The sequence below is a fragment of the Misgurnus anguillicaudatus genome, chromosome 12, assembly GCF_027580225.2.
Source record: "Misgurnus anguillicaudatus chromosome 12, ASM2758022v2, whole genome shotgun sequence".
Classification (NCBI taxonomy): domain Eukaryota; kingdom Metazoa; phylum Chordata; class Actinopteri; order Cypriniformes; family Cobitidae; genus Misgurnus; species Misgurnus anguillicaudatus.
This window is the reverse complement of record NC_073348.2, coordinates 27,341,847-27,368,465: the sequence shown is the minus strand read 5'-3', so window position 1 is coordinate 27,368,465 and position 26,619 is coordinate 27,341,847. Positions and strand designations below refer to the sequence as shown.

The following is a 26,619-nucleotide window of genomic DNA, read 5'->3' as shown; positions in this document are numbered from 1 at the left end:
ACACGGGGCAAAGCAGTAAAGGATTAGTCCATAAAAAAAAATCTGGATAATTTACTCACCACCATGTCATCCAAAATGTTGATGGCTTTCTTTGTTCAGTCATGAAGAAATTATGTTTTTTAAGGAAAACATTCCAGGATTTTTCTCATTTTAATGGACTTTAATGGACCCCAACACGTAACAGTTTTAATGCAGTTTAAAATTGCAGTTTCAAAGGACTCTAAACGATTCAAACGAGGCATAAGGGTCTTATCTAGCTAAACGATTATCATTTTTGTCAAGAAAAAAATGCACTTTTAAACCACAACTTCTGGTCTATCTCCGGTCCTGTGACATGCTAGCGTGACCTCACGCAATAGTATGCGAAATTACACCCCAGTGTTTACAAGTTTAAAGAAAGAGGACCGTTCCAACGTTGTTGTATGTCGAATGATACTAATTAATGCCTTTGTGTCAGTTTATTGTTTAAAATGGTCCGCAAATGTGTGTTTCATATATGTAAAATGTGACCTTTCGACCTCATTACACAATTACGGGAGGTCGCGCTGGCGCATCACAGGACCGGAGATAGACGAGAAGTTGTGGTTTAAATGTGCATATTTGTCAAAAATGACAATAGTTTCACTAGATAAGACCCTTATGCCTCGTTTGGGTTCGTTTAGAGTCCTTTGAAACTGCAATTTTAAACTGCATTAAAACTAATAAGTGTTGGGGTCCATTAAAGTCCATTAAAATTAGAAAAATCCTGGAATGTTTTCCTCAAAAAACAAAATTTATTCTCGCCTGAACAAAGAAAGACATTAACATTCTGGATGACATGGTGGTGAGTAAATAATCTGGATTTTTTTTAAGAAAATTGACTAATCCTTTAACGCTTCTCACTTTTACTTTTAATGGGTAACACCATGCGTTGCCAAGCTGAATTGTGAATCCGTCGCGTCACTGCCGTTACTTGCGGCTAAGTTGAAAATTTCTCAACTTTTTAAGCGCCAACACGTGTGTCAGCCAATCAGATCACCTTATGCAAATAACCTAGTGCGAGCCAGCCAATTACGTTTAAGCAAGACCGGAGCACGTGTTGCGGCCACTGTGATTGGCTGTTGGCCACGCTTCAGACGAGCCTTCCGTCAAGCGTTAACGCTTTCGCCCCATGTGAATGTACCGTAAACCACGGCTCAAAATGCTTCATGGGTGTGCAATGATCTAAACGTTTCATTTAAATGTTTAATTTACCAAACAGCAAACATTAAGAAGTGCTTACCGTCATCCTGATCTGGCAGTATATGGACACGAGTGGTGTGATATTCTGGTCCCAGTCGTCCTCCCACAGGCATGCTAAGAGTAATGTTAAAACTCTCCTCTCCCTCATACAGCGAGTCGTCGATGATCACCACACGACAGTGCTTCTCTGTTTCATCTTTATCAAAGCGCAGAACACTGGCCTGCTCCTCCGGACGGGAGATATAGTCAGAATATGACAGAACCGAGGTGGGAACGGTCCCAGTGGCGGACCCTGAAAGAGCATTTATAAGGATAAATTAAAAACCTATTCATAAATGAGTTTATATGATGTTTAAAACACATGCACCAGAAATGTACCAAGACCCTCTTTTTTATTTTTTTTATATATGGTTATTATATTTGTTGTTTTTTCCTAACCCCAAAATAGCTGTAAGAAATCTGAAAAAAAGACAAACCAAAGCTCGGGTCTCCAGACATCGTGTTAACCCATCAATGTATAAGTACAATATGTGTTGTGTGCTGCACCTTGCTGGGTGTGACAGACCACCATAAGTTCCTCGCTGACATCTCCCCTCCTGCGCACCGGGATCAGGAGTTCACCGACATCCTCTTCTACTGCAAAGCTGGCCTGAGGAAAGAACACTGTGGATTCTGTCAAGAGAAAAAAAGATAAAGCTCAGCATTAGAGCTTCTGTTCCCACCATAGTGGTCTGTTATATGAGCCACCGAGGGATTTACAGACACCCTATGAGAAGGTCTATTACTGCAGGGGTTTATAGCACCACAGGCGCTGAATTGATTCCTCAATATATAATTATTTCACATCACAAGAGTCTATACAGGGCGTGTAAAATGCATTTATCTTGCACAAACGGCAAAAGCAAATTTTTTATGAAAAAATTGACGTTTTTGAATTCAAGTGCTTTATATTAGGTTTTTTGTGGCCTTTGAGCCGTGAAGTATCGATATCCGTCCTTGCCTGTTATGCGTCGAGCTGTGCTGCACAGGAAAGCGTCTGGCTGAGTGGGAGACGTTGCTATTTTCAAATACCGGAGGTCAGGTTTGAGTCAACATCTAACAGATTTTTATAGCACATTGAACTGATGGAGAAAGAATGCTTTAGACAGAGAGGAAAAAGGCGGTTATTGAAAGCTCGGTGATGTTTCTAAAATCAGCAGAGACGCACAGGGACCAATAAGGTAAAAGCAAAAGAAGATGCCTTTTTTGCGTGCCCTGTCCCGTCCCAGATCCTTCCATGCAATTATCAGTGAAACTTTGCAAACATCTTCAATCATCATGTTTGCAGGTGATCACTTGGCATAGAAGGAGAATAAAAAGGTTAAAGGTGAGACAGGCTGTCCAGGTAATAGAAGTAAAGAAAGAGTAAATAAAGCAAAGAGTTTGACAGATTAGGGTTTTCAGAGTAAGTGAATAAGCTGTGGTCACACTAGACTTTGAGCATGCGAGTGTTTGTCGGACATTGCTGAGGACAGTAGGCGAGGAGCTCTCATCAATATGACCTTTGGCTTCGTCCATTTGTGCTTTTCAGTAGAGAGAAAGGTCATGCAGTGACGAACCAGTTTTGTACTGTTACAACGCTCCACCTGCTACGCAGCGACCTGCGACATACCGCCAGTCACATTTCCGGTCTGATGCATTCTCATGCATATGAATGGAACTTAGTGGAACAAAAAGTCTAGTGTGACCGCAGCTTAAAGGAAAACATCACCGTTTTCAATATTTTACTATGTTCTTACCTCAGCTTAGACAATTTAATACATACTTATCTTTATTCAGTGCGTGCACTTAATCTTTGTGCAGCGCGTTGTGAATGTGTTGGCATTTGGCGTAGCCCCATTCATTCCTTGGGATCCAAGCGGGGATGAGTTTGGGGGCCACCAGGCACTTCCAGGTTTTCCCTATTTGAAGACTGTTACATGAGTAAGTATGGTGGCACGGAATAAAATGTGGCGATTTTTTAAGCGGAAAAAAATGAGAACTATACTGTTGGAGGAAGAGCAGCACTTCGACCTCGGCGCGCAGTAACATCATCACTCCTGACTACTCCCCTCTTGCTCAGACTTTCATCAATATTACTGCGCCCGAGGTCGAAGTGCTGCAAACTGCAAAAAGTGCTCTTCCGCCAAAAATATAGTTCAAATTTTTTCGCCACGTTTTATTTTGTGCCACCATACTTACTCATGTAACAATCTTTAAATAGGGAAACCATGGAAGTGTTTGGTGGCTTCTAAATTCATCCCTGTTTGGATCATAAGAAAAGAATGAGGCTAGGCTAAATGCTAACACAAGTGCACACATTGAATAAAAATAGGTATGTATTAATTTCTCTAAGTTGAGGTAAGAACATCCCAAAATATTAAAAAACTGTGGTGTTTTTTTCTTTAAGGAGGAGAAGAAATAGAAGCATGAGTGGAACTAGGGGAGGAGCTTAGACTTTTTATGCCTAGTAATGTTTGTCACTTTAAAAAATACATTTAGGGCTGCATTTACAGGGCTCTACACTAACTTTTTGCACTGGTTGCACTGGTGCGCGTAACTTTTCTTAGGTGCACCAGCACAAAAGTTAGGTCCACCCAAATTTTTGACTGCATCGCATTTACAGTTCACCCAAAAATAAATATTCTGTCATAATTTACTTACTCTCATGATGTTACAAACCTGTATAAATGTCTTTGTTCTGGTTAACATGACTGAAGATATTTTGAGCAATGTTTGTAACCAAACCATTCATGAGCCTCATTCAGTTCCATAGTATGATTTTCCTATATGGAAGTGAATGGGGCTCATGCTCGGTTTGGTTACAAACATTCTGCAAAATATCTTGCTTTGTATTCATCAGAAAAAAGAAATTTATACAGGTTTGTAACAAAATGAGGGGGAGTTAATGATGACAGAATTTTCTTTTTTGGGTGAACTATCCCTTTAACACCGCAGTTTAGCGCCCATGTTGGTTTAATGTACAGAATATAAACATGTAGGCTATTTCATAATTTTCATGTCATTCCATTTTTCTTATATGAGTCATGCACAGTCCTGTTTTATGTTCTGAGAAGTCCCACAAAATGAGCCAGATATTTTAGCTATTAGTATAAAATAAATTATCATTATTTTATCATTAGTATGTTGGCATAAAGTGAGTGGATGGTTGTAGTTTTAGCTTAAGTAATATTGAGGGATCCAATAAAATGATTTCTTGAAGATTTATTTTATTTGTATCATTTTTAAATATTTCAACAAAAGGGCTAATGTTTAGTCTTATCCAGAATAGACAAAGACAATGGATAAAAGACCTTGCCAAAGTTAGAAAACACAGCAAATTTGCTATTAAATCAATGTATCGATCACTGCACAGCCAAACTCAAAGGTTGGCATTAATCTATGAATTTAATAACAGTTTGTCCCTCTCTACTGCAATTCATTCTTTTGACTTTTTAGTAACATAATGCAGTTATGACAGATTTGAGATTCAGAGCAAAACCTTCTCTGCACAAACAAATCCGTGCACACTGGTCTTTGAATGTTTTACACAGAGAAGGGTCTTGGATAAAAGAATACCCATTGAAGCCCTCAAGAATAAATAATTGACCTTGTTGTGTACGAACCGAAAGTAAGAAATATCTTCTACATTCTGTGCCGGGTAAAATCATCTGCAGTTATGAGCATAGGTGCAGAAAACAGTGGGTGAACAGAGGGAGACTGAGAAGGTCAAAAAGGTGAGACAGGCTGTCCAGGTAATAGAAGAAAGAAAGAGTTAAGAAGTCTGCCTTGCTAAGCAACCTAAAGTTAGAATAATAGTCTTGTTTTTATGCATATGCGAAGGTCTGCATACAGTGTGCGCGGCACAAATTTTGTCAACAGAAGAGTATGCGTGCACTGTACAGAATTTTGTAACTGTGCGTACTTTGTATGCGTAGGTCATCGAACGTCTGTGTACACGTACAATTCAAATAAACTATGCGTTGCATTTGGCTGATGGTTAATTGTGTAATAAATTGTGACGCTATGACATTAATTGCCCGTTGTAAGGCTTTGACAATTATGACGATTAATTATCTGTTTTCTTTCTTTGACATTTAATTCTCTTACATTTTTTGTTTGTTCATGAAATAATTTTGACACATTGTTGTGATTATTTAAATTAAATATTTTGCAAGGTTTACCTGGCAGTAAATATATATATTAAAATATTAAATACACATATTTAAACGTAATTATTTAATAAATATATGAATAGTTTGATTCCAAAACGCGATAAACGCCATTTTTGAAAAAAATGAGTTACTGCCAGAATCAGTATTATATCAGGTCACTATTTAAAAGTAAATTCTTAATTTTATGCAAAATCCAATATCCGCCGTGTTATTCTGTCATATTTTCTCCCTTTTTTGCCAAAACGTAATAAACGCCACTCCTCCTTTTCTACAGAATGCAATAAATCCGCTCCACAAATTACATGGCATCATTCCACACATTGTAAACAAGCAATGGCGGCGCATTGAGTACACGGGGAATCCTAGTTTTCCTCATCTACCTTGTACTTTGTGATCAACAAACAAACAAAAACAAAATATTACTATAATGGCATTGATAAACCTGTGATGGTTTTCTGTGACGGGAAAGAAATGTAAGCCATCAACATCTAATAATTTACGCGAGAGGCACTCAGGGAGCCGATCGCTTGTTCTCCCGACAGCATCAAGTTTCTCTCATGCTAACACATTGACCCCAGGGGATCTTATGAAAAACTTTTCATAATTTTACACAACGAAAATCAAGCAGGACCAAAACATTTTACAGCTGATCGCTGTCAAAAAAGCTCAGCGACGGCATCCCAAGGATGACAGCAGCAATGACAGTGTTCTAAATATGACAAAGTAAGTGTTTTGATAAATGCCATTAATGTTTATTTTTTTAATCTGTGTATACCACTAGTCAACTAAATTAATATAAAATGGCAAAGATGAGTGCACATTTATCCGTTGATTCAATAGATTTATAGCATTTTGAAAAAAAAACTTGTCATGGATTTATTGCATTTTGTGGAAAAAAATAATTTGCTTTTATAATAAATCTTTGAAAATCAAAGAAAATAGTGGTTTTCATCTTGTCACTTTCTTGGTATAGAAAACACGTTTTTACCGAAATTTGTCAAAATGGATTTATTGCGTTTTGGAACCAAACTCTTCATATCTTTTAAACTGAAAATTCGTCATAAGAAATAAACACAATAAAGTGTCTGAAAAATAACTGAAAATAAAGATACAATGAAAATAAACGGACTCTACCAGAACAGGCCTTAAATAGTAGCCAATCGGTCATATTAGTACCGGACCACATGTCTGTAGTGGCTGCAATAGCATCCTTCACTTCCCTAAATTTGAAATCGCTGTTTTGGAAATTAATGTTTTACCTGGGAGTTCATAGTTAAGGAGCGCCATCGGATACTGTCTCGTTTATACAGCTGCTGCAGCTCCCCCTTGTGTTTTTAGAGAGATGTACAATCATTGCGGTGATCTGAAATCATCGCGATGAGATGATTATTTAATCTTTGTGACAGCCCTACCCATGATATATCATTACCATGTACAGAACTCTTATTATTCATCTATGACTAGGTACATACAGGTTTACATTCTACGGCACCTTTAATTGTTGGTCGGAAACGTGATTTTTACCTTTACCCATTTAAGCAGTTTTCCCCATTCATGTCATTATCATCTTATGAAAATACTGTTTAAGTTCCTGTAGCTTAACTGGTGTAGCATTGCATAAGCAGCTCATAAAGGTCATGGATTCGATCCCTCCACTGATATAATGTAAACCTCGAAATGTTAGGGTTAGGGTTAAGTAAATCATTCAAATGTCAGTACAACCTCAATACATAAACATAATGACATTTTAAAACTACACGATTTATCTGACCTTTTCAAATCCCGTCTTTAAAATAAAGTATTTCAGTGTTGTAAAAGGTTGTCAAACCTTTTTATAGCACACAACATTAAACCCACAAAGTAAAGTTGAAGTAAGCGCCTTTAATTCCTTCCTCTTTTTGTTTTTACTCTTTACACTAATCAGCACTGAAAGGTTCTGGCTGCAGCGCAGGAAGCTTGTCACATCATCGCAGATGCAGCTCCAGATGCACCGTTTGTCTGCGCCGCAGGTCCGTGTAAGCCATCATGTGCGAGCGGCTCTGTGACAACTGGGTCACGCAGGTCTCCAAAGGGCCTTGTGGGAAGACAACTACCTCTCTCTCGCATTAAAATATTCATGCACTAGGATGGCAACTTGGCTGAGAGGGAGCTGACCTCGCACGCATGAACGCTAAAAGGATAATTAACCCGAAAGAAAATATAAATGGATCGCAGCGTGCAGATCGGACACGTCTCCCCCCTCCACACACATTTGCCACTAGAAAGAGCAGCTACTCGTCGTCACGTTAAGCCTCCCGTGAGACTCCAGCCTCGAAAAACAAATCCCACCGTAAAACCGATAATTAGCTCACTGGGGAAACGGCAGAGATTTTTGTGTTTTTGTGTGGCGAAATAACTTCTAGAGATAGCAGGCTTAAGAAACATTTAGATGGAGAGTATCGCTGCGTTTGGCGTGATGGATGAAATTTTTAATTATCTGGGGAACCCATGGAGAAGATAAAGTCAAAAATACAGGCATAAAACAAAGAAAGCCTCCGGTTATTCAGGGCCCACGTCTAAATACGATCGTAATTGTGAGAATGTGAGATACTATTGATGATGAATAGTCAAATAATTCTGCCAGAGCTCTCGGCTAGAAAACTCAAAGCAGACAGCGTGCGATCGAGGCGGTTTGATCAACAGACCGACAGATATTTTGTAACCAGAGATAAAAGTCTGGTCTGTGAAGAAAAGTTTGATGACAGGTTTATCTTCGAATTTCTCATTAGAGATCTCCGCTGTTAAACGCCATCTCTCCGGATCCTACAGACAATGTGCTCTTTCTCGAATTGACCTCTTCTAAACTCATGCAAGTATAACTTTTATATGCGAAGCTCTTTAATTACAGAGGGAATGGGCGCAGATGTGTCAAACCTTTCTCAAACACCCACTGACGGCAAATTACATTTATCGACAAGGTGCTTACGGAATAGAGATTGCTGCGAGCGGAATCTAAGATGAAAAGAAAGGCCGTTGATATGCGGGGGTGGTCATACGCTAACAGCTCGCAGGTAGGATGAGATATGAATGCTATAATCAGAGTCCAGTGAAAATAGAAAAAGCATCTGTAATATGTAGATAAGGCCAGTGGTTTATTTATACGCATCATTCAAAAATGTAAAATAAGACAGATCAAGATGTTTTTAGCAGCTTTGTTGTTTCTGTCCAACCTTTGACTCACTTTGTAGGAGTTGTAACGGTTTTCGGAGTAAGGCATAGAGGTTAAATGAGCTTGAAACAGGGAGTGTGATCTCATTTTATCATTACATAAATCTGGGGGTTGGACAACCAGGAATCTTGTCCTGGGCAGGGAGGATGATGCGGGGGGAACTGAAGTGTAATTGACTCATTGGAAAGAAGGATCCATGCAGAACTGTGATCCTGTATGAAGAGTTATGCATGAGCTAAAGATGACGTAATCCATGTGATTTAACAGGTAATGTATAGCTCTGGTACTGTATGTACAAGAACCATAAACCACGCAAACACATTGCATTATACCAAATAAATAAAATAATGTTGTTTGTAGCAACGAAAAGCTGCTTTTTAAACGCAGATGAACATTTACGAATAGAAACTTTGTCGGCAAACTGGACTGAAGCAGAGATCAGGGAGCTCGTCACTATCTGCGCTGAAGCTAAGATCATTCACCAGCATGACAGAACAGCGCATCACGCGTTCCTTATGATCTTGGCATAAACAAAAATGCATGCTTCTGGTTTCTCAAGTGAAAAATCAAGGATAATTAGCAAAGATCAGACGCTGTGGAAAAAAAACTACCAAGTGCAGGAACTTAAATACATCACGTGACTTTACAGGATCTTTACGGTATATGCGTGAATGCACGCACAGATTTTGTAAAATCTTTGGCAGTGTGAATGAACCAAACATCAAACGATCCCGGAAAAATCCCGGACGCAATTTCCGTGTATTTTCCGTAATCTCTGTGTGAAAAGGGCTATTTATAGACAAACAGACAGGTAGGTAGGTAGGTAATGTTTGAGAATTAACAGACAAAAAGATAGACAGACAGGCCTCGTACACACTGCAAACTTTCGGGAGTGACAACCGCATGGAGTAAATCCCTAAATGTTCGTTTCATGTCGGTACGGAACAAGACTCACTCCCGAAAATGTGATGATTGACACAGAGGTAACCATAGCAACATTCTGCTGTCTCGCATGCTTATCACTCACTAACTGTATCACAGCTTAACCAGAATTTTTTTTAGAGTGTTAAGTTTTGCAATAAACCTGTCTTGGTCATTTTGGCGCTTAAAGGATAATTCCGGTATTTAACACTTTGAGTCTCATTTCTGGTTTGTTTTGGATGAACTACAGTGATGGACACAGAAATTTTGACAATGGGTCATGTCTTGACTTTTCGACTCATTTAGAAGCGTCTCTTGACTGCTTCAGAATGGAAGTGAATGACCATGCACAGAATGTCATTAGAGCAACGCTTAGCGTTCATTTTCGGAACTGTGCTGCTCACAGAGTGGTTCGTGGTGTTCGTTGATGATTAAAAACAAATATATTGGCGCAATGTATGATTTCAATCCGTGTTATTTGCTATAGTGGAATTATTTTTTCAGATACCTCACAACCGCGTATATACTTCCGCTCTATATTTGAGTCTGAAGCATGAATGAACGTAGTCCAACAAACTGTAATAAAACGGTAGCATACTTTCAAAATCAAGTTTATTTATAACAGTTACACCATCCAATATGTTTTTTTTATCAGCAGAACAATAAAGAAGATATTTTGCAGAAACCCCGGTGCTCCGTCATGCAAGTCAACAGATCCGCACACTTTAAGAGCTAAAGCATATATATCCAATACAACAGTAATTCCCCATAACTCCGTGTGACATATTGACATCTTGTGAAGCAAATCAATCAGTTTTTGCAAGAAACTGAACGTTATTTACAACACTATTAGCGTAAATGCCAAAGCAGGAAGCGTGCTTTACGTTCAAGGCGATCTCTTCCACACTGGTGCCGTTTGGTGGCTGTTGGCTATGGATGTTGGTCTGTCTGCGCCACCTATAGAGCGGGAGCGTGAAGCGCACTTCCTGCTTGGCAAAAGCTCTGCATTAACGCTGTAAAATATTTATATATATATTCGAATCTCAAAACTGAAAATCGAATGTCAACCCACGGAACAAATATTCGAATATTCTGGTCCAGCCCTACAAATATGGGAAAAATTTATTCTGAGAGAAACCGAGCGAAAAAACTGCAACCACATGTAAAAACAAACAGACCCTTTTCTGTTTCCCGGCGGCGGAATGATATATCAGCGAGCAAACAGTCTTCCAAGAGAAGTCAATGGAATTTTACAAAATGTCAAATAAAACACAACAGAAACTGTATTTCGCTACACAACTTGTTTTTAATCATCAACGAACATCACGAACCACTCGGTGAGCAGCACAGTTTTGAAAATGAACGTTAAGTGTTGTTTTAATGACATGTTTGTGCATGGCCATTGACCTCCACTCTGAAGCAGTCAAGAGACGCCTCCAAACGAGCCAAAAACTCAAGACACAACACACCGTCAAAATCTCTGCGTCCACCACTGCAGTTCATCCAAAACAAACCAGAAACGAGAATCAAAGTGCCAAATATCGGAATTATCCTTCAACCGTTTGTGGCTTTTGGCTCATGAAGCAATCAAGTTTTTTGGTGTTATTAAAGTGTAAAGATGCCTGTCCCAATATTTTGATTTTTGAGGTAAAGGACCTGGATTTATTTGGGGTTTTATTGGATTTTTCTTGTTCTTGTGCTAGATCTGGCAACACTGGTCAGCAAACACTTTTCTGCACCATGCATACAGAAGACTTTTCCCCTTCTAGACATTTTTTGTTTTAGAAGACAGATCTGTCATGTCCATGATGCACGTTAACTACTAGTTGTTCAGTTCGGTTATGTACACACTATGCAAAGTTTCTGTAAACGCGGTTGTCACTCCCTCAATTTCCCTCAAGTTAATTCGGTTGTAAAATGCGTAAATTACTGAACTATGTGTGTGTACAGAACAGGAGCATTAAAGGGTGAAGTGACAACCGAATTAATATGCAGTATGTATGGGACAGACAGACAGATAGACAGACAGACAGATAGATAGACAGACAGACAGACAGATAGATAGGGAGACAGGGAGGTATGAAAATAGGTAAGTAGGTAGACAGATAGATAGCCAGATAGATAAGTAGGTAGGTAGGAAGACAGACAGAGAGACAGACAGAAAGACATCCTAGGTTTATCAGAAAATATCTGGTCAGCTTGTGTTGGACTCACCATCTCCTGGATCCACGATCTCAATCATGGCTGTTGCTGGAGACTCCAGAGCACCCATAACCGGCTCAGTCAGGATAATCTGGAAATTCTCTGACTGCTCATATTTGCCATCTGGGAGAACCTTCACCGTCCACGTGGCTGTGGTTTGGCCGGGGTTAAACTGCACCTGCTTCTGAGATTTCCCCAGAAAATCCTTCCCCTTCTCAGCACTGCCATCCAGAGTTCCAATACCTTAAAAATACAACAAACAACACAGTTTGACCTCAATCTGTACCAACTTTTCCCAACTTCATATCTCCAGGTGTCATGAGTCATCAGTTTGCAAAGGATCTTCTCAGAGAAGCATATTATCAAATTTATGAGCAGGGATTAGCTTATGTCTGCATTTCCTAGGTTTATAAAAGTGGGGTACAGTAGCTAGGGATCTCTATGTATTGCCGATGCTATTCAGAAAGAGATATTCATTCAATAGATTTCCAAGGTTAAAAAGCCTCAGGGCTGAAGCCCTCCGTTACTCCAAACCTAGTATGGGAACAAATTCAAGGATCATGGACTACTAAAGTACAGCATGTACACTCAATTTAATTCGACTGTAACATTGATAAGAAGCTGTGATGGGATTTTTAGACAGTGGGAAAGCCTCCCCGAAATCGTTTGATCTCTGATACATCAAGCAGGGCCACCGTCAGGGATTCGTCTGCCAGAACCTCCCGAACAGATGTTAGGAACTAAATCACTTCAGTCTTATAAATCAATGCTGGACAGATTACTGATCTTTCAATCCATAACACTAAACTGTATGTTTGAAGGTGATGATTATCAGTTACATGATACATGTTGATTGTAGATATAGGGAGTTTCTTTACTGACACTAGAAACACTGAATGTCTTAGATATCTCATTCAATTGTTGCAAACAATCATACATATAGAAAATATGTAAAATTTCATGTTCAATGTTTATTCAAACTTACATTCAAGATCAGTATATACATGATTTTTAGGAATCAAACCCATAGTTATGAAACAAAAAAATCAAATCAAACCCAAGTTCATTTAGCCGCATGCTATCTCTGAATTTGACTGAACACATGCTTTCGCCACTATGAAGAGAACAAAAACCCTTGCATATGCTTTTGTCCAAGTCTTTACATGTGAAGAAATCTTTTAAGAAAAGCCAAGAAAGTAGGGGGTTGGAAAAAAACTGAAATTGACTAAAAGATATAAGAGAAAGAGCAATAAAAGGGAAACAAGAGAAAGAGAGCTTTCAATTCCATTTCTCTAACAACAGGGGGGCTCATTCTCACCACAACAAGCAGCATAGCAAGAAAGATATGAAGAAAAGAGAGAAAAGAAACGCCAAACGGGCAGGGCTGGGGGTGTAGGGGTTTGGAGGGATGTAAGGATGTTGCAGTGATGTTAGGCATTTACTGCATCTCACTCCAAAGGGTACAGAAGAAGATGTACGTTAATCGCACTTCTACTACCCTACTACCCTTCAAAATCAATGAGAATTGTCGTCTTATACAAAATATCAATGGAAATGATTTTAGGAAAGGAGGTTCATCATATGTGGGGATCTGTGCTATCATACAGAAAACCCCAGTTTGCTTCCATTACACATGTAGCATACGTTGGGTGATTCTTGTGAAAAAGTAAATGCAAAGTAAGAGTATCAAAATAAGAAGCATTCAATTTTAAACATCTCTTCAGGTACTATTTTGTACACAATTTCAAATTAAATAATTTTTTTTCACATTTAAGGGGAAAAGTTTCATTACCGCAATGTGTCCATGACTGGATTTTGGTTCTTTGACATGGAAATATTTATAATAAAAAATATAGCTTCAGTGCATGTTATACTATAAACATTTACAGTAAAGAAACATGTGGTATTTGGTGATCATTGGTAAACGTAGAGACAATAATAAGGAATATAAATGTGTCCAAGAAAAATATCCTCATCCTCCGCAACAATTTTCAGTCATTGTTTAAGCCCCCAAGGAACTAACATTTTCAAAATAAAATTGTTGGAAGGGACATAATTGACTGTGACACTCAATATGGCTACCAGGTAAGCAGTTCTTATTTTTTCTATAATTATTTTCTTTAATAATTCTATAGGAAATATTTTTTTAAATCCTCTAAAAATAATTGTTCTACTAAGTTTTTACCAGTTAAGCAGTTCTTATTTTTCTCTCCAGATAAAAGTTGAAATTTTGTTTGTCATAGTACCTAGACAACTTTTTAGTTCTCATTACCGAAACATGAGTTGCATATATTTAATGTAATATCATGTTGCGGTAATGATAATTTTTTTATAATGATAATCTAAAAAATGTAATAATTCTATAAGAAATATTTTTTAAATCCTCTAAAAATAATTGTTATAGTAAGTTTAGACCAGTTAAGCAGTTCTTATTTTTCTCTCCAGATAAAAGTTGAAATTTTGTTTGTCATAGTACCTAGACAAATTTTTAGTTCTCATTACCCAAACATAAGTTTGTAAATATATATATTTAATGTAATATCATGTTGCGGTAATGATAATTGTTTATAATGATAATCTAAAAACATTTAATAATTCTATAGGAAATATTTTTTAAATCCTCTAAAAATAATTGTTCTAGTAAGTTTAGACCAGTTAAGCAGTTCTTATTTTTCTCTCCAGATAAAAGTTGAAATTTCGTTTGTCATAGTACCTAGACAACTTTTTAGTTCACATTACCGAAACATGAGTTTGTAAATGCATATATTTAATGTAATATCATGTTGTGGAAATGATAATTTTTTATAATGATAATCTAAAAAAATGAATAATTCTTTAGGAAATATTTTTTAAATCCTCTAAAAATAATTGTTCTAGTAAGTTTAGACCAGTTAAGCAGTTCTTATTTTTCTCTCCAGATAAAAGTTGAAATTTTGTTTGTCATAGTACCTAGACAATTTTTTTGTTCTCATTACCGAAACATGAGTTGCATATATTTAATGTAATATCATGTCGCGGTAATGATAATTTTGATAATGATAATCTAAAAAATTTTAATAATTCTATAGGAAGTCCTCTAAAAATAAGTGTTATAGTAAGTTCAGACCTTAATCTTATATGTGCAAAAAAATGGCTTCAATGGCTTTTTTTAAAAAAATCTGATGCTGGACACCTTTGAGTCTGGATATCGTGAGAATCACCCTTTTGCTTCTTACAAAAATGCGTATACTTTCCCATAACGAAAACATTACATACTTTTAGGGCATAGTGTATGTAGGCGAATAAGGATGCAGCGCACACACAACCGAACTCATCTGCACAGGTGAATGGACTGATTAGGGTCACAGAGAAAGCTTGATTAATCTACCGCCCCCTAGAGACAGGGAACGTCATTCATTTTCATTTACCTGCATTAGACTAGACCGCTATTAATTACATCTGCTTCTGCCCCCTCCCTCGCATCTTTTGGACTTTCACATCTTCTCTTTTCACACCAACCACAAAACTAAGCAGCGTGTACAAAGACCCTCGGTCTCATAAACACTGACCACATGTGAAACCGTGCTGAGCGGAGTGCAGGGCAAGATAAGCATATATATCTGGCCACACAAAGGACTGATCCTGAAGAGCGAACGAGGGCTTTCATCTCACAAAGAAGCCAAAAAGCACTTCGAAAAACATCTCTAACAGCTTCCTATTGATAGGCTTAAGTAAAACCAGCTCTCGCTGTGAGGAGAGACACAACAGAATGCTAATGAAGGTACTTTTGACTTCTCGGTTGAATCGTTTCTGAACAGCAGTTTGTTTTTGGCACAAAAATAAGGTAAAGGGAAACTGCGAATGTCAAAAATAAGCACTTTACTCTAAATGCTAGAAATGTAAATGAAATGATGCCGTCGACTCATATTTACCAACAAAGGAAGTTTCTCCAAGGAAACCTCGTCGTCGTAGGACAACCTCGAGAACTTTGTCCTGCTCATCCACAAAGTAGTTTGGCTTCTCCAGAGAAATCCAAGCCCAGTTTAGACGAAACTGCTGGTCCTTCAGTTTGTTTTTTCCTGAATACAAAAAAAGAGGTAATTTTGGATTTAAATAGGATTATTAGGTAATTCAAACATAATGTAAACAAACAATGGGAAAAATGCAGTCCCACCAGATTTTTCAATGTGAAGTATGATTCTTTTTTCTAAAAAATTAACAATTTTTTGCCATACTGATGAAACCATGGTTTACTATAGTAAGCATGTCTTTTTGGTTTTAACTGTAGTAAAACCCTGAATAATTTTTGCACGGGTAAGAAAATGTGAAAGTCATCTGTATGCATGTGTGTATCACAAAACATACAGTATTTCTCAATGTGGTCACACTGAATTGAAACACATTTTGACCTTTACTTGGTTATTACTGTAAAATAAGAGCCACTGTAATGAATCCCAAATGAACTGATGTAAGATACATTTGAGTTAATTCAAAATATATAAAATGCATGACTCCATGCATATATGCATAAATGATAAGGACAAAAGGAAGACCCTTATGTCCCAAAAGTCAGCCTGCACTACCCATAGAGTAAAAATATAGGAATATCAAATATTATAGACATCCATAACTATGAAAGTTATGTTAAAATCTGCATCAAAGACAAAATAGTTTTTCGGTTTAGGCTATCAAAACCAAAGCTGATCATATTACGTTTACACTACTTCTTTTTGGAACCATACAGCCAAAACCTTTTATTGTAAGCCAAGAAGAACAATGTCGCACACCTGTTAGTCCCGGATAGGTGTGTAGGATAGAGAGACAATGAAGTCCTACCATGTATAAAAATACAGGGTATCCCGCACACTATTAAGATGAAAATATTTATTGCGACGTTTCGATCACAAGATCTTTCTCAGGCATACATGAATATGTATGTCTGTATATACATGTATGCCTGAGGAAGATCTTGTGATCGAAACGTCGCAATAAATATTTTCATCTTTTGCAAGTTAATAGTGATACCCTTTATTTTTATTTAAGAGTGTAAGCTGAAATTACTTGAATTAAAATATATTTCACTTCAGATTGATTGAACTAATACAAATTTCACACCCACCCTGTCTACCAAATGTTCCTGAAGAATAGCAGGTGCATTATTGCTTACAAATGCTTACAAATAATTTGCTCTCACAAAGTCCTACTTACTGTAGGGCCTATTTCTGCAAATCTATTTTTTTGTTTGTTTTTATTGAGTGTAAACCAAATCAATTGTTAAGTGAACACAAAGCTGTTCATTCATTCTAAAATAACAAAAAAGGCCGGTGGCATGCAGTTATCTCTTTAGAGAAGGCTGATTTTTTCTTTAAAAACAAATGAAATCTTGAAGCGTATGCTTGGCAGCATTTCATGCCTAAATTAAATGACAAAAGTTGTGAATGTCACTCAAAACCAGGGAAACATTGCGGATTTATAAAATAATTTTAAGCAAGCACACAAGTCTCAAAGCCTTCAGCACAGACAATCTGCTCCACTGAAAACCAATGGTGAATATTTTTTTAATGACTACCCTGAAGGCCGCTCTTTGTCCACTCATAATAGCCACAATGCAAAAATGCCAAACCAGGTAAACTCGCCATACATACCTCTGCCTACATCTGTGCATAACCTAAAATACGTTGTTCCAAGAACATCGCTGGATCTTTTGATGGAATGTGCACAAGAGGCATTTTGTTTTTGACGCAGAATTTAAAAAGTTATAAAGCAGACACATACAAAAATTAAAAGTAGATTTAATTGTATGCATGCAAATGCATGGCATGCCTAAGAGACTTAAAGTGTCCTTGCAGTTTAGAACAAAAAATAAACCTTTAAAAAAAATAGAGAAAAAACAAGCAACTCCAGTGCCTATAGTGAACATGTCAACCCAAAAATGCAGCAATATGTACCAGGAGGAACATATTTTAGGTTATGCAGAAATGTAGGCAGAACTACGTAATTCCAATGAGCCTGGAAACAGCATGGGCTTTAAACGCTGTCTTAGATTACTGGGTCACAAAGTCTGAGAACCACTGCACTACGCGCATATTTATACACGCACAACTTTCTCATTAATATTCACATCATGGATCAGACTCTGCACATGTTTGTAATAACTTACTTCACATTAATGCAAAACATCAGAGACAAATTCTCAATTTCTGTCAAATTCTCAATTTTCTATGCTTGTTTCACATGATGTCCTGGAGCTAACCCAGGGCTCTTGATATCTCAGTCTTTAACTTTGCCTGAGAGATTTTAAAACTGCAACATATTCCCAATATTACTGTATTTTTATGGATTTTGTTAAAGTATAAATACATAGATTTGACATTTATTAAAAATCAGTAGTTTGCTGCATGTGGCTTATTGAATTATTATGGTGGTGTCATAGGTCAGTAAGAATGTATTGTACTGACGCACTAATCTCTGACATTACCTTACTCGGTCAATATTAACAATATCAAGGTTATATTTTTACAGAATGTATTTTACTTTATGAGGGATGATTTTATGTAGAAAACAAAAAAGGACTTTAGCTCGGTTTTCATAGACTGGGTCAGATATGTAAAATTTGTCATTTTTTATAGGTATATTCAAATAGAGCCAAAAATATTACAATAATATGACAGAAAAGTTACAATCTGCTCTACTGAATTGAAACTTTAGCTGGTCCTCCCAGCCCTGCAAAGCTGGTAAAGGTGGTCTTCACAGCCTAACCAAATAAGACCAGCTAAAACTAGGCTGGGAGACCATCTTTAACCAGCCTAAGATGGTTGGCTGGATTTAGCTGGTCTCCCAGCCTGGTTTTTGCTGGTCCTCCCAGCCTGGCTTAAGCTGGTCTTAGCTGGTCAGGCTGCGAAGACCAGCTTTACAAGCTTTGCAGGGCTGGTAGGACCAGGTAAAACCAGGCTGGGAGACCAGCCTATGTGAATGCGCCGTAAGATGGTTGGCTGGATTTAGCTGGTCTCCCAGCCTGGTTTTAGCTGGTCCTCCCACCCCTGCAAAGCTGGTGAAGCTGGTCTTCACAGCCTGACCAGCAAAGACCAGCTAAAACCAGGCTGGGAGACTAGTTAAAACCAGCCTAAGATGGTTTGCTGGACTAAGCTGGTTAAGCTGGTCTTAGCTGGTTAGGCTGGGAGACCAGCTAATCCACCAGCTTGACCAGGCTGGAAGACCAGGGCTGGGAGGACCAGCTTAAACCATCTAGTTCCATCTTAAACCAGCTAAGACCAGCCAACCAGCTTAGCCAAGGTCGTCAAGCTGGTGGGTCAGCTGGTCTTTCAGCCTGACCAGACCAGCTTAAAGTGTCCCAAACGAGGCCTGCTACAACAGCTTAACCAGCTTAAACCTGGATGTGAGACCAGCAAAAACCAGCCATCTAGTTTAGGCTGGGTGGCCACATCCACAATTGAATTTAGAATAATGTGGCTTGTATCAAGTAGACATGACATCTAAATTAAGACAAATATGCTAATAATCACCCTTTAACAGGTGACAATGTGTTATGATACCACTGTGAGGGGAAGTTACCCCGGCTAAAAGCATTGTTATTGTCCTTTTATGACAAAATATAAATGCCGTCAGAGCATTACCCCAGCTGCATTTATGCTTTATTTTCCATCTAAGGTTCGATCAATCTACAGTATTGTATTAGGGATACGCAATAAATTGCAAGTGGTTAAAATAGAAAATATGTGCAATTTCCACACGTGCGAAGAACTTGTAGACTTCAGATTTCTCTTGGTATTTATGTAGATCATTTAGCCAATAAACACAGCACAACCAGTTATACTATTGACTGATTGCTCAGCAGGATACAAGATTTTCCCATTTTATGAAGAAAACGTGTAGCACTTTTCTGTAAAATTACATAAAAAACTTGGGGAAATTACGCTGTGGTGCTGTGACTGGTTACCAAGGCACTGTAATGTAGTTGCTAAGGTCTTTTGATGGTTTTTAAGACCAGGTCCCCAAGATATCCTGTTCCCCATATATGACTCAAATCCCACGTTCAATGTAAGTATAAGGGATGTTTTACATTGTATTGCAAGTAATTGGTGGTTTGATCTTGCTTATATTTCAAATGATATCTATTATATTTTATATTTATTCATATTAATAATACAAATAGTGGGTCTAACTAGTAAAATACCAGAAAAAAATCATTCTGTAACAAGGGAACAACCGTACAACTATAAAAATATGAAAGTCTATTGTATTTCTTCTGTTGTTAAGCTGAACAATACCAAGCCTTCATTATCTTCTCTTCCATAAAACTGTCATTCTGAAGCTCAATGGATTGGTCCACACCCCGAAGACACAGTCTCCATGAAACTTCTCACACAAAAGCCCCTAATGACTTTATTAAACAACAGAGAGTCAGAGCTGGTTTGTTGAAACTGTGTTTTCTAGATAGACATGGCAGCTCACAGTCGCTCAGAAGGCCTCATTAAAGCCTAATGATTGTTTGGTGCATGTGAAGCCACACTCAGTCAAGCTCGATCTATAAAACACAACGTACAAATAATGAATCAGATACACCCCTGTTCCTTCACTCACAGCCCTGAGCAGCTGAAAAAAGCCTGACAGTAGTCAAATGAATCTGACCCCCGCGGGTACTTACAACCTGCTATTTCAATTCATGAGGGTTCATATTATCAGCGCTGTAAAGACAATTGGAGCATATGATTGAATCAAACTGCTCATAATGGAGTATTCCTATGTGGTATAGAGATGAGTACTATTCATTAGTGCATACCAAACACATCAATCATAAGTAAAGTATATATTTTTCAACTAGCCCAACCTTCACACATTTAACTAATTGAAAGCAGGTAAATAAGTCCTACTGATTTGCTATGCTGCGCATTTAACAAATCCAAAGTTATCTGTGTGGCACATAATGGGGCAGTTTCCTGGACAGGGTTTAGATTAAGCCAGGAGTACGGTTAAGTTATCCCACTATCTCTGGATAACTTATGATTCACTATATGTTTGTGTCGTTCACATTATATATGCATTTATTCGGCGACTGCCAACAAAACACCGACATTTGATGCAGTTTTACTTACCACCTGCGACTCACGACCCGGTTGGGACTGTCACTGGAGCGGTACCCTTTCAAAAAGTACAGCTTTGTTCCTTAAGGTAGCATGCATACCAAAGGTTTTACGCCCGCAGCTGGCGTATGTTTTCAATTGTTTCCAACGGAAGCGTATTGTTTTTTTTTCAGCGCTGAAAGTCGGCGCTCAGCGTTGACCGCGGAAAAAACGCCAAGCGTCTGCTTTATTGAGAAATATTCAACTTTGAGTGAAAAGCTCAGCTCGTCAATGTCAGTTCTCACACAGCCGTCCAATCACAGTGGAGGAGGGGCAGGACAATTATCACAACAACCAACCAGTGCATCAAACAACGACTGATAAACAAAGCAGAAGCAAAGCTGACAGTCGGGTAAAAAAAGGCTGGCATTCGGCATCCGCCTGGCGTGTGCTTCGGTGTGCTTGCCCCATAACTGTGGGTTCACACCAGCCACGTTTGAGGCGTCAAATTAACTTGTACCGCATCTAGTTTGCCGCTTGAACATTTACTCGCTTCATTCGCACGTGAAAGCCGTGCGTGAAATTCTAGTTATTGAGACATTCACGCGGAAATTTGCCTCATGGGAGGTGCTTCTGCGACTTTGCTCACTTCCTGTAATCACGTCACTACTACAGCAAACTCCTGATTTGTTAACGCAGCACGTTTTTCCGCCAAAGTTAAAAATTTTCTAATTGCGCATTTCCCGCAGTAACGCTCAATTTGCGGCATTCGCGCGAATAAGGCGGAATCGCATCTACCGCGCCGTGAGACCGGCAGTCGCACGTCAACGCGTCTTCACATTGACTTAACATTGAAATCACTCGTGCTTGACGCCTCTACCATGGCTGGTGTGAACGCAGCATAAGGGGTCGATCACACCAAAAGTGTTTATGACAGTTGCTTTTTTTAATGATATTCTATGGGCAGTGAGCATATGCGTGCTGTTTATGCGCACCAAACGCCTTGCGTTTTGCCGCCAGTCACAGCACGCACTTTTGAAAGAGTGATGAGAGCGGAAAAGCGCCATTCGCGTCTTTCCATTGTCCAATTGAATGAGGAGAGAGGCGGGCTTTCCTTTGTGGTGACAGGAGTTTACAGTTGCTTGAAAGAACCGTACTGCAGTCCCTCACTGTCTCCTGCGAGTTTGTGCGCCTCTCACCCTCAAACAAGGTCAGAGCAAGCGTCCTCTTTTTAAAGTTTCTGCTAATATGACAGTTAACAGCAAAAGAGCGCTCACGCTTCAATATTTGATTGACAAGACAGCTGACTCTGTAATTGCCTTTTTAAAAAAAGAGAGTGCGACGCGCCTTGCGTTTCCAAGTGTTTAAAACGCGTTTGTTGTGATTAGCTCCTAAGAGTACATATTAGTAACTCAGAGGTGCATATTGGTACCAAATTTTTACATATTAAGACCTTTTAATGTACTGCCGAAGTGACAGATAGAGACCATTTTTAACAATTTCCGGTGCACTATAAAATGTTAGCAAATAAAATAAGCAAATGCTTTATTTAAGCATGGCTGATGAACAGGTGCCTCTGAAAGGAGAAAAAAATGGATTGATTTGATTTTCCACCTTTGCATATAAAGAAGGCGTCACTCAGTGTCTCATAACCACCATCCGACTGCTTATATTTGGTTGTTCAATCTGTCCTTAAGCTTGTAACAGCTGCTTGTTCTACATTTTCCGCCTGGCACTTTCCATCTCTCGAATCTCTAGATGATATCACTCATCCTGGCCCGACGCTTTTTATGGAGCTCTAGTTTCTCCTATCCTTCCTCAATGAGCTTTTGGCTGCAGTCACAGAAGCTGTGCCCTCACTTTCTTATTTTGGGCTGGATTAAGAAAGCTGAACTAGTGATGCGACAGCAGCTATATTGTGCCAGAACGCACACCACACACCAGCTTATTAGTGGAGAGAACAGATTGATTTAGCCAATTAGTATATATGGGGATGACTAGGCCAATGGACAAATTTGTCTAGGATGCCCACATCTCTAATTTTTTTCGAAAGACATTGGATTTTTAAGAGTCAGAACCTGGGCCTCATCCGAAGGACGATGCTTTTTTAGACAGTATAGAGTCCCCATCTCTATACTGGGGTGTTAGGACCCACACAGACCACAGGGTGAGAACCCCTTGCTGGTCTCACTAATATCTCTACCAGCAGCAACCTAGTTTTCCCAGGAGGTCTTCCCATCCAAGTAGCCCACTGACCAGACTCAACCCTACTTAGCTTCAGTGGGCAACCAGTCTTGGGATACAGGGTGATATTGCTGCTGGCAGTCCCTAACAGGTCAGTCCCAAACAGGTTAACTTACAGCATGGTGACATGAATTGAGGGGTTAAAATCCCAGTTGTGCATTTTTTCGCAGGTGCCTCGTGCTGCCCTTCGCTCGCCCATGTCGGTCATGCGTGCCTAAATCAGAGAGTAACCTAGACACTTATGTTTGCTGTAGTCTCCAAAAGCTGGATGCTGTCACCACACGGGCTTTGTCATGGTTATTCAAAGAACTCTACGAAAGAGTAACTAAACACATTGATCTAACTTATTGGTCCATCTCCTGTCTACTCGATCACTGTCACTTCTAAATGTTTAAACAGGTAAGACAGAGCATCTGAAGTACCTGACGAGTCCAGGCAGGTGTGGTCTTGCCCCTGAATCAGTCAACCATGCAGGTCTAAGGTTAATCCCGAGCACCACACTGACCCTAAATACCTGCACTACCCCCACATCTCACCTTTGACTGGGTTTTTAAGAGACACCTCTTTCAATGGAAACTAAATGCCAGTTCTTGGTATTCCACATGCGTATGCCTTCCAATCTGCCTTAGCTTATGTAGTCAACAATAGCTACTTGATTTATGTAAAACAGAGCTGCAAAAATATCCATTCACACCATTATTTCATGTCAAACATGTGGTTATCTATATCCACACTAAAATGGCGGTTGTTCCCTATTGTTGATTGGGTTTTGAGCTCCTGTTCCATAAATCCCCAACAAAAACCTTCAAAATACCAGATACACACTTGGCCTGAGACACAATGGAGCTTTAGCAACAAACCAAAAGGTAGTGAGCAGATTGTGAAATTGCTTTTTAGCTAAAAGCTAGTGGAAACAAAGCGGGTTAAATGGCTTAAAATTGGGTCCATACCTGTTCTCAACTTGATGTTGATGCTCGAGTCTATTTACAATAAATGGTAAATCCAAAGCATTTGAGTAGATAATGGCATTTACTCTTTCGAAAGAACACTGAGGTGAATTCACATCGACAAATGTCGAAGAAAATATTCCCACAGTCCCACAGCAAAAAAACACATCCCAAAGCTACGACGTGCCACGTAAAGATTTTCTCAGTTCTCTGTAGCCTCGGTGTCCCTGAAGTCAATCCTGTCATGTTTGTAGCTCTGCCTCTGAGGCTTGACTGTTGAGTAAGGGCTAATAGTATTCAGGATGAGCGCTATCATCATGACCTTTCGCAAAGGAAGGGTAACTGATAAATCTGTCCTCTTTTACTTCACCTGGAGCTCTGGGGTTCCAATTTGCAACATATTTTAATAGAGAACTGAATGTATTAGTGTCAGTCAAAAGGAAAAAAAATCATTACATACATTTTCGTGCTAGTCTAACCTGGTGTATGAGGATTAGTACTTGTCTAGATAGGGAACCAGCACAGTATGTTGTTTACTAAAAATAGTAACACTTTACAATAAGGTTTTATTGATTAGCATCAGTTAATGGATTAGCAAAAATAACAATAAACAGTATATATTTACAGCATATTTCGTTAATGTTAGTTAATACTTATACAACTGTTTACTGTAATTATTGTGCATTAAATAATGTTAGGTTCTAACTTAAAGGAACAGTATGTAAGAAATTTATATCAATTAATCATAAAATGGCCCTGATATGTCACTAGACATTAAAAAGACAACAGTGGTCTGGCCAGGATATTGTCATTTTAAAAGTGGAGTTGCAGCCCCCAACTGATGTTTATGTTGTCATTTTGTATTGGCCACCAGTTGTGTGATTGCAATACCAGTTTTAGCCACAAGTTTTGTGATTGCAATATCAGTTTTGGCCACAATCCTACATGCTGTTCCTTTAAAGGGGACATTACACAAGACTTTTTAACAAATGTAAAATAAATCTTTAGTGTCCCCAGAGAACGTATGGGAAGTTTTAGCTCAAAATACCATATAGATAATTAATTATAGCATGTTAAAATTGCCACTTTGTAGGTGTAAGCAAAAATGTGCCGTTTTGGGTGTGTCCTTTTAAATGCAAATGAGCTGATCTTTGCACTAGATGGCAGTGCCGTGGTTGTATAGTGAAGATTAAAGGGCGGTATTATCCCCTTCTGACATCACAAGGGGAGCCAGATTTCAATGAGCTATGTTTTCACATGCTTGCAGAGAATGGTTTACCAAAACCAAGTTACTTGGTTGATCTTTTTCACATTTTCTAGGTTGATAGAAGCACTGGGGACCCAATTATAGCACTTAAACATGAAAAAAGTCAGATTTTTATAAAATGTCCCCTTTAACATTAGTAACTACTAGAAACACTGTAAAAACTGAAACTCTGATCTACCTAAAAAATTACTTTTGGTAACCCTTAAAATAAATAACATTTTATCACTTTTACAACCTTATTGTAAAGTGTTACCGAAAAATCAAGCTGATCTTACAGAAGAACGTTACTATTTTATGAAATGGGGTTTTCATATGGATTCGTACCTTCGATTCAGATCAGAAAAAGCAAAAATGAAGCTCCACATCTAACCTAATGAAACTGGACGAGAGCAGATTTAAATAAAATATTAGGACATTTTAAGGCCGATTCAAGGCTTTAGTGCGATTTATAGTCGTGCATAGGTTGTACGCCATAGCTACGCCGTAGGCTATGGGTAGGCTTTGTGTACAGGCTTTGCGTAGCCTGACGTGCACCTTTGCAAAATTGTAACGTGTCTATGCGGAACCTGCCTACTAGTCTGGTCTGCATGTGTAATTGCACGTCGACACGGACGACGACGCAGAAGTATATATAAAACCGACGCATATCCAATGGTGTCGAGGCTACACCATAGGATGTACGCACAACTATAATGAGCCTTTTTAACCTTACATCATCCCTAAAATAGTAACCAATTACCATGAGATTGTGTAAAAAACATGCAGGTCAACCACCTCGAAATCATCCAGATTTAAAATTGAACTAATTTGAGCTAATGAGATAAACAGTAGAATAACAAAGAGAGATGAAACTGGTATTCAGCTATACTAACAAAAAGTGAAACTTCTTTTAAAAGTAAAAATAGAAGAAAATAGACAAAAGTACAAGTTATGTGCCTTAGGCTACAATCTTATTTTCGATTCTGATAGTTCTCAGACTTGCATATGGTAAACATGATAATAGTTTTACTTTGCCTGCAAAACTAGTCTCACCATCATTATCGCCTATGCAAGGGAAGAGCATTAAGAAAACAAAGCAATTAATTAAAAGCCCTCTGGTATACTACTTATAATAAATATGTGAGGCGCAGTCTTACAGAGTTCATTAAATGAATGTAGCAGTTTAACACAAATTGGCTTTAAAATAGTTAATGCTGTGGATGTCAGACCCTCTGGAAAAGCAGAAACTAAGGCAGTCTAATTATGTCTTCTTTTTTAGACACGTACAGTGTGAAAACCTATTTGTATGCGTTGAACTTAATGCCAAACCTGTATACACGCCACAGGTAAAAATTGCATGGAAAAAAAGGCTTTGAGG

At 38.5% G+C, this 26,619-nt stretch overlaps 1 protein-coding gene across 2 annotated transcripts in view; it reads right to left on the bottom strand.

The window, feature by feature from the left end:
* The window catches only part of frem2a (FRAS1 related extracellular matrix 2a), a 67,964-nt gene that overhangs the window by 30,122 nt on the left and 11,223 nt on the right, over positions 1-26,619 (bottom strand). For both annotated transcript variants that reach the window (XM_073874260.1, XM_073874261.1), the window contains exons 3-6: positions 15,657-15,803; positions 11,758-11,988; positions 1,768-1,893; positions 1,262-1,513 (exon numbers count right to left, since the gene is read on the bottom strand). In XM_073874260.1, coding sequence (XP_073730361.1) covers positions 1,262-1,513; positions 1,768-1,893; positions 11,758-11,988; positions 15,657-15,803 — 756 coding nt within the window. The remainder of the gene's footprint in view (positions 1-1,261; positions 1,514-1,767; positions 1,894-11,757; positions 11,989-15,656; positions 15,804-26,619) is intronic.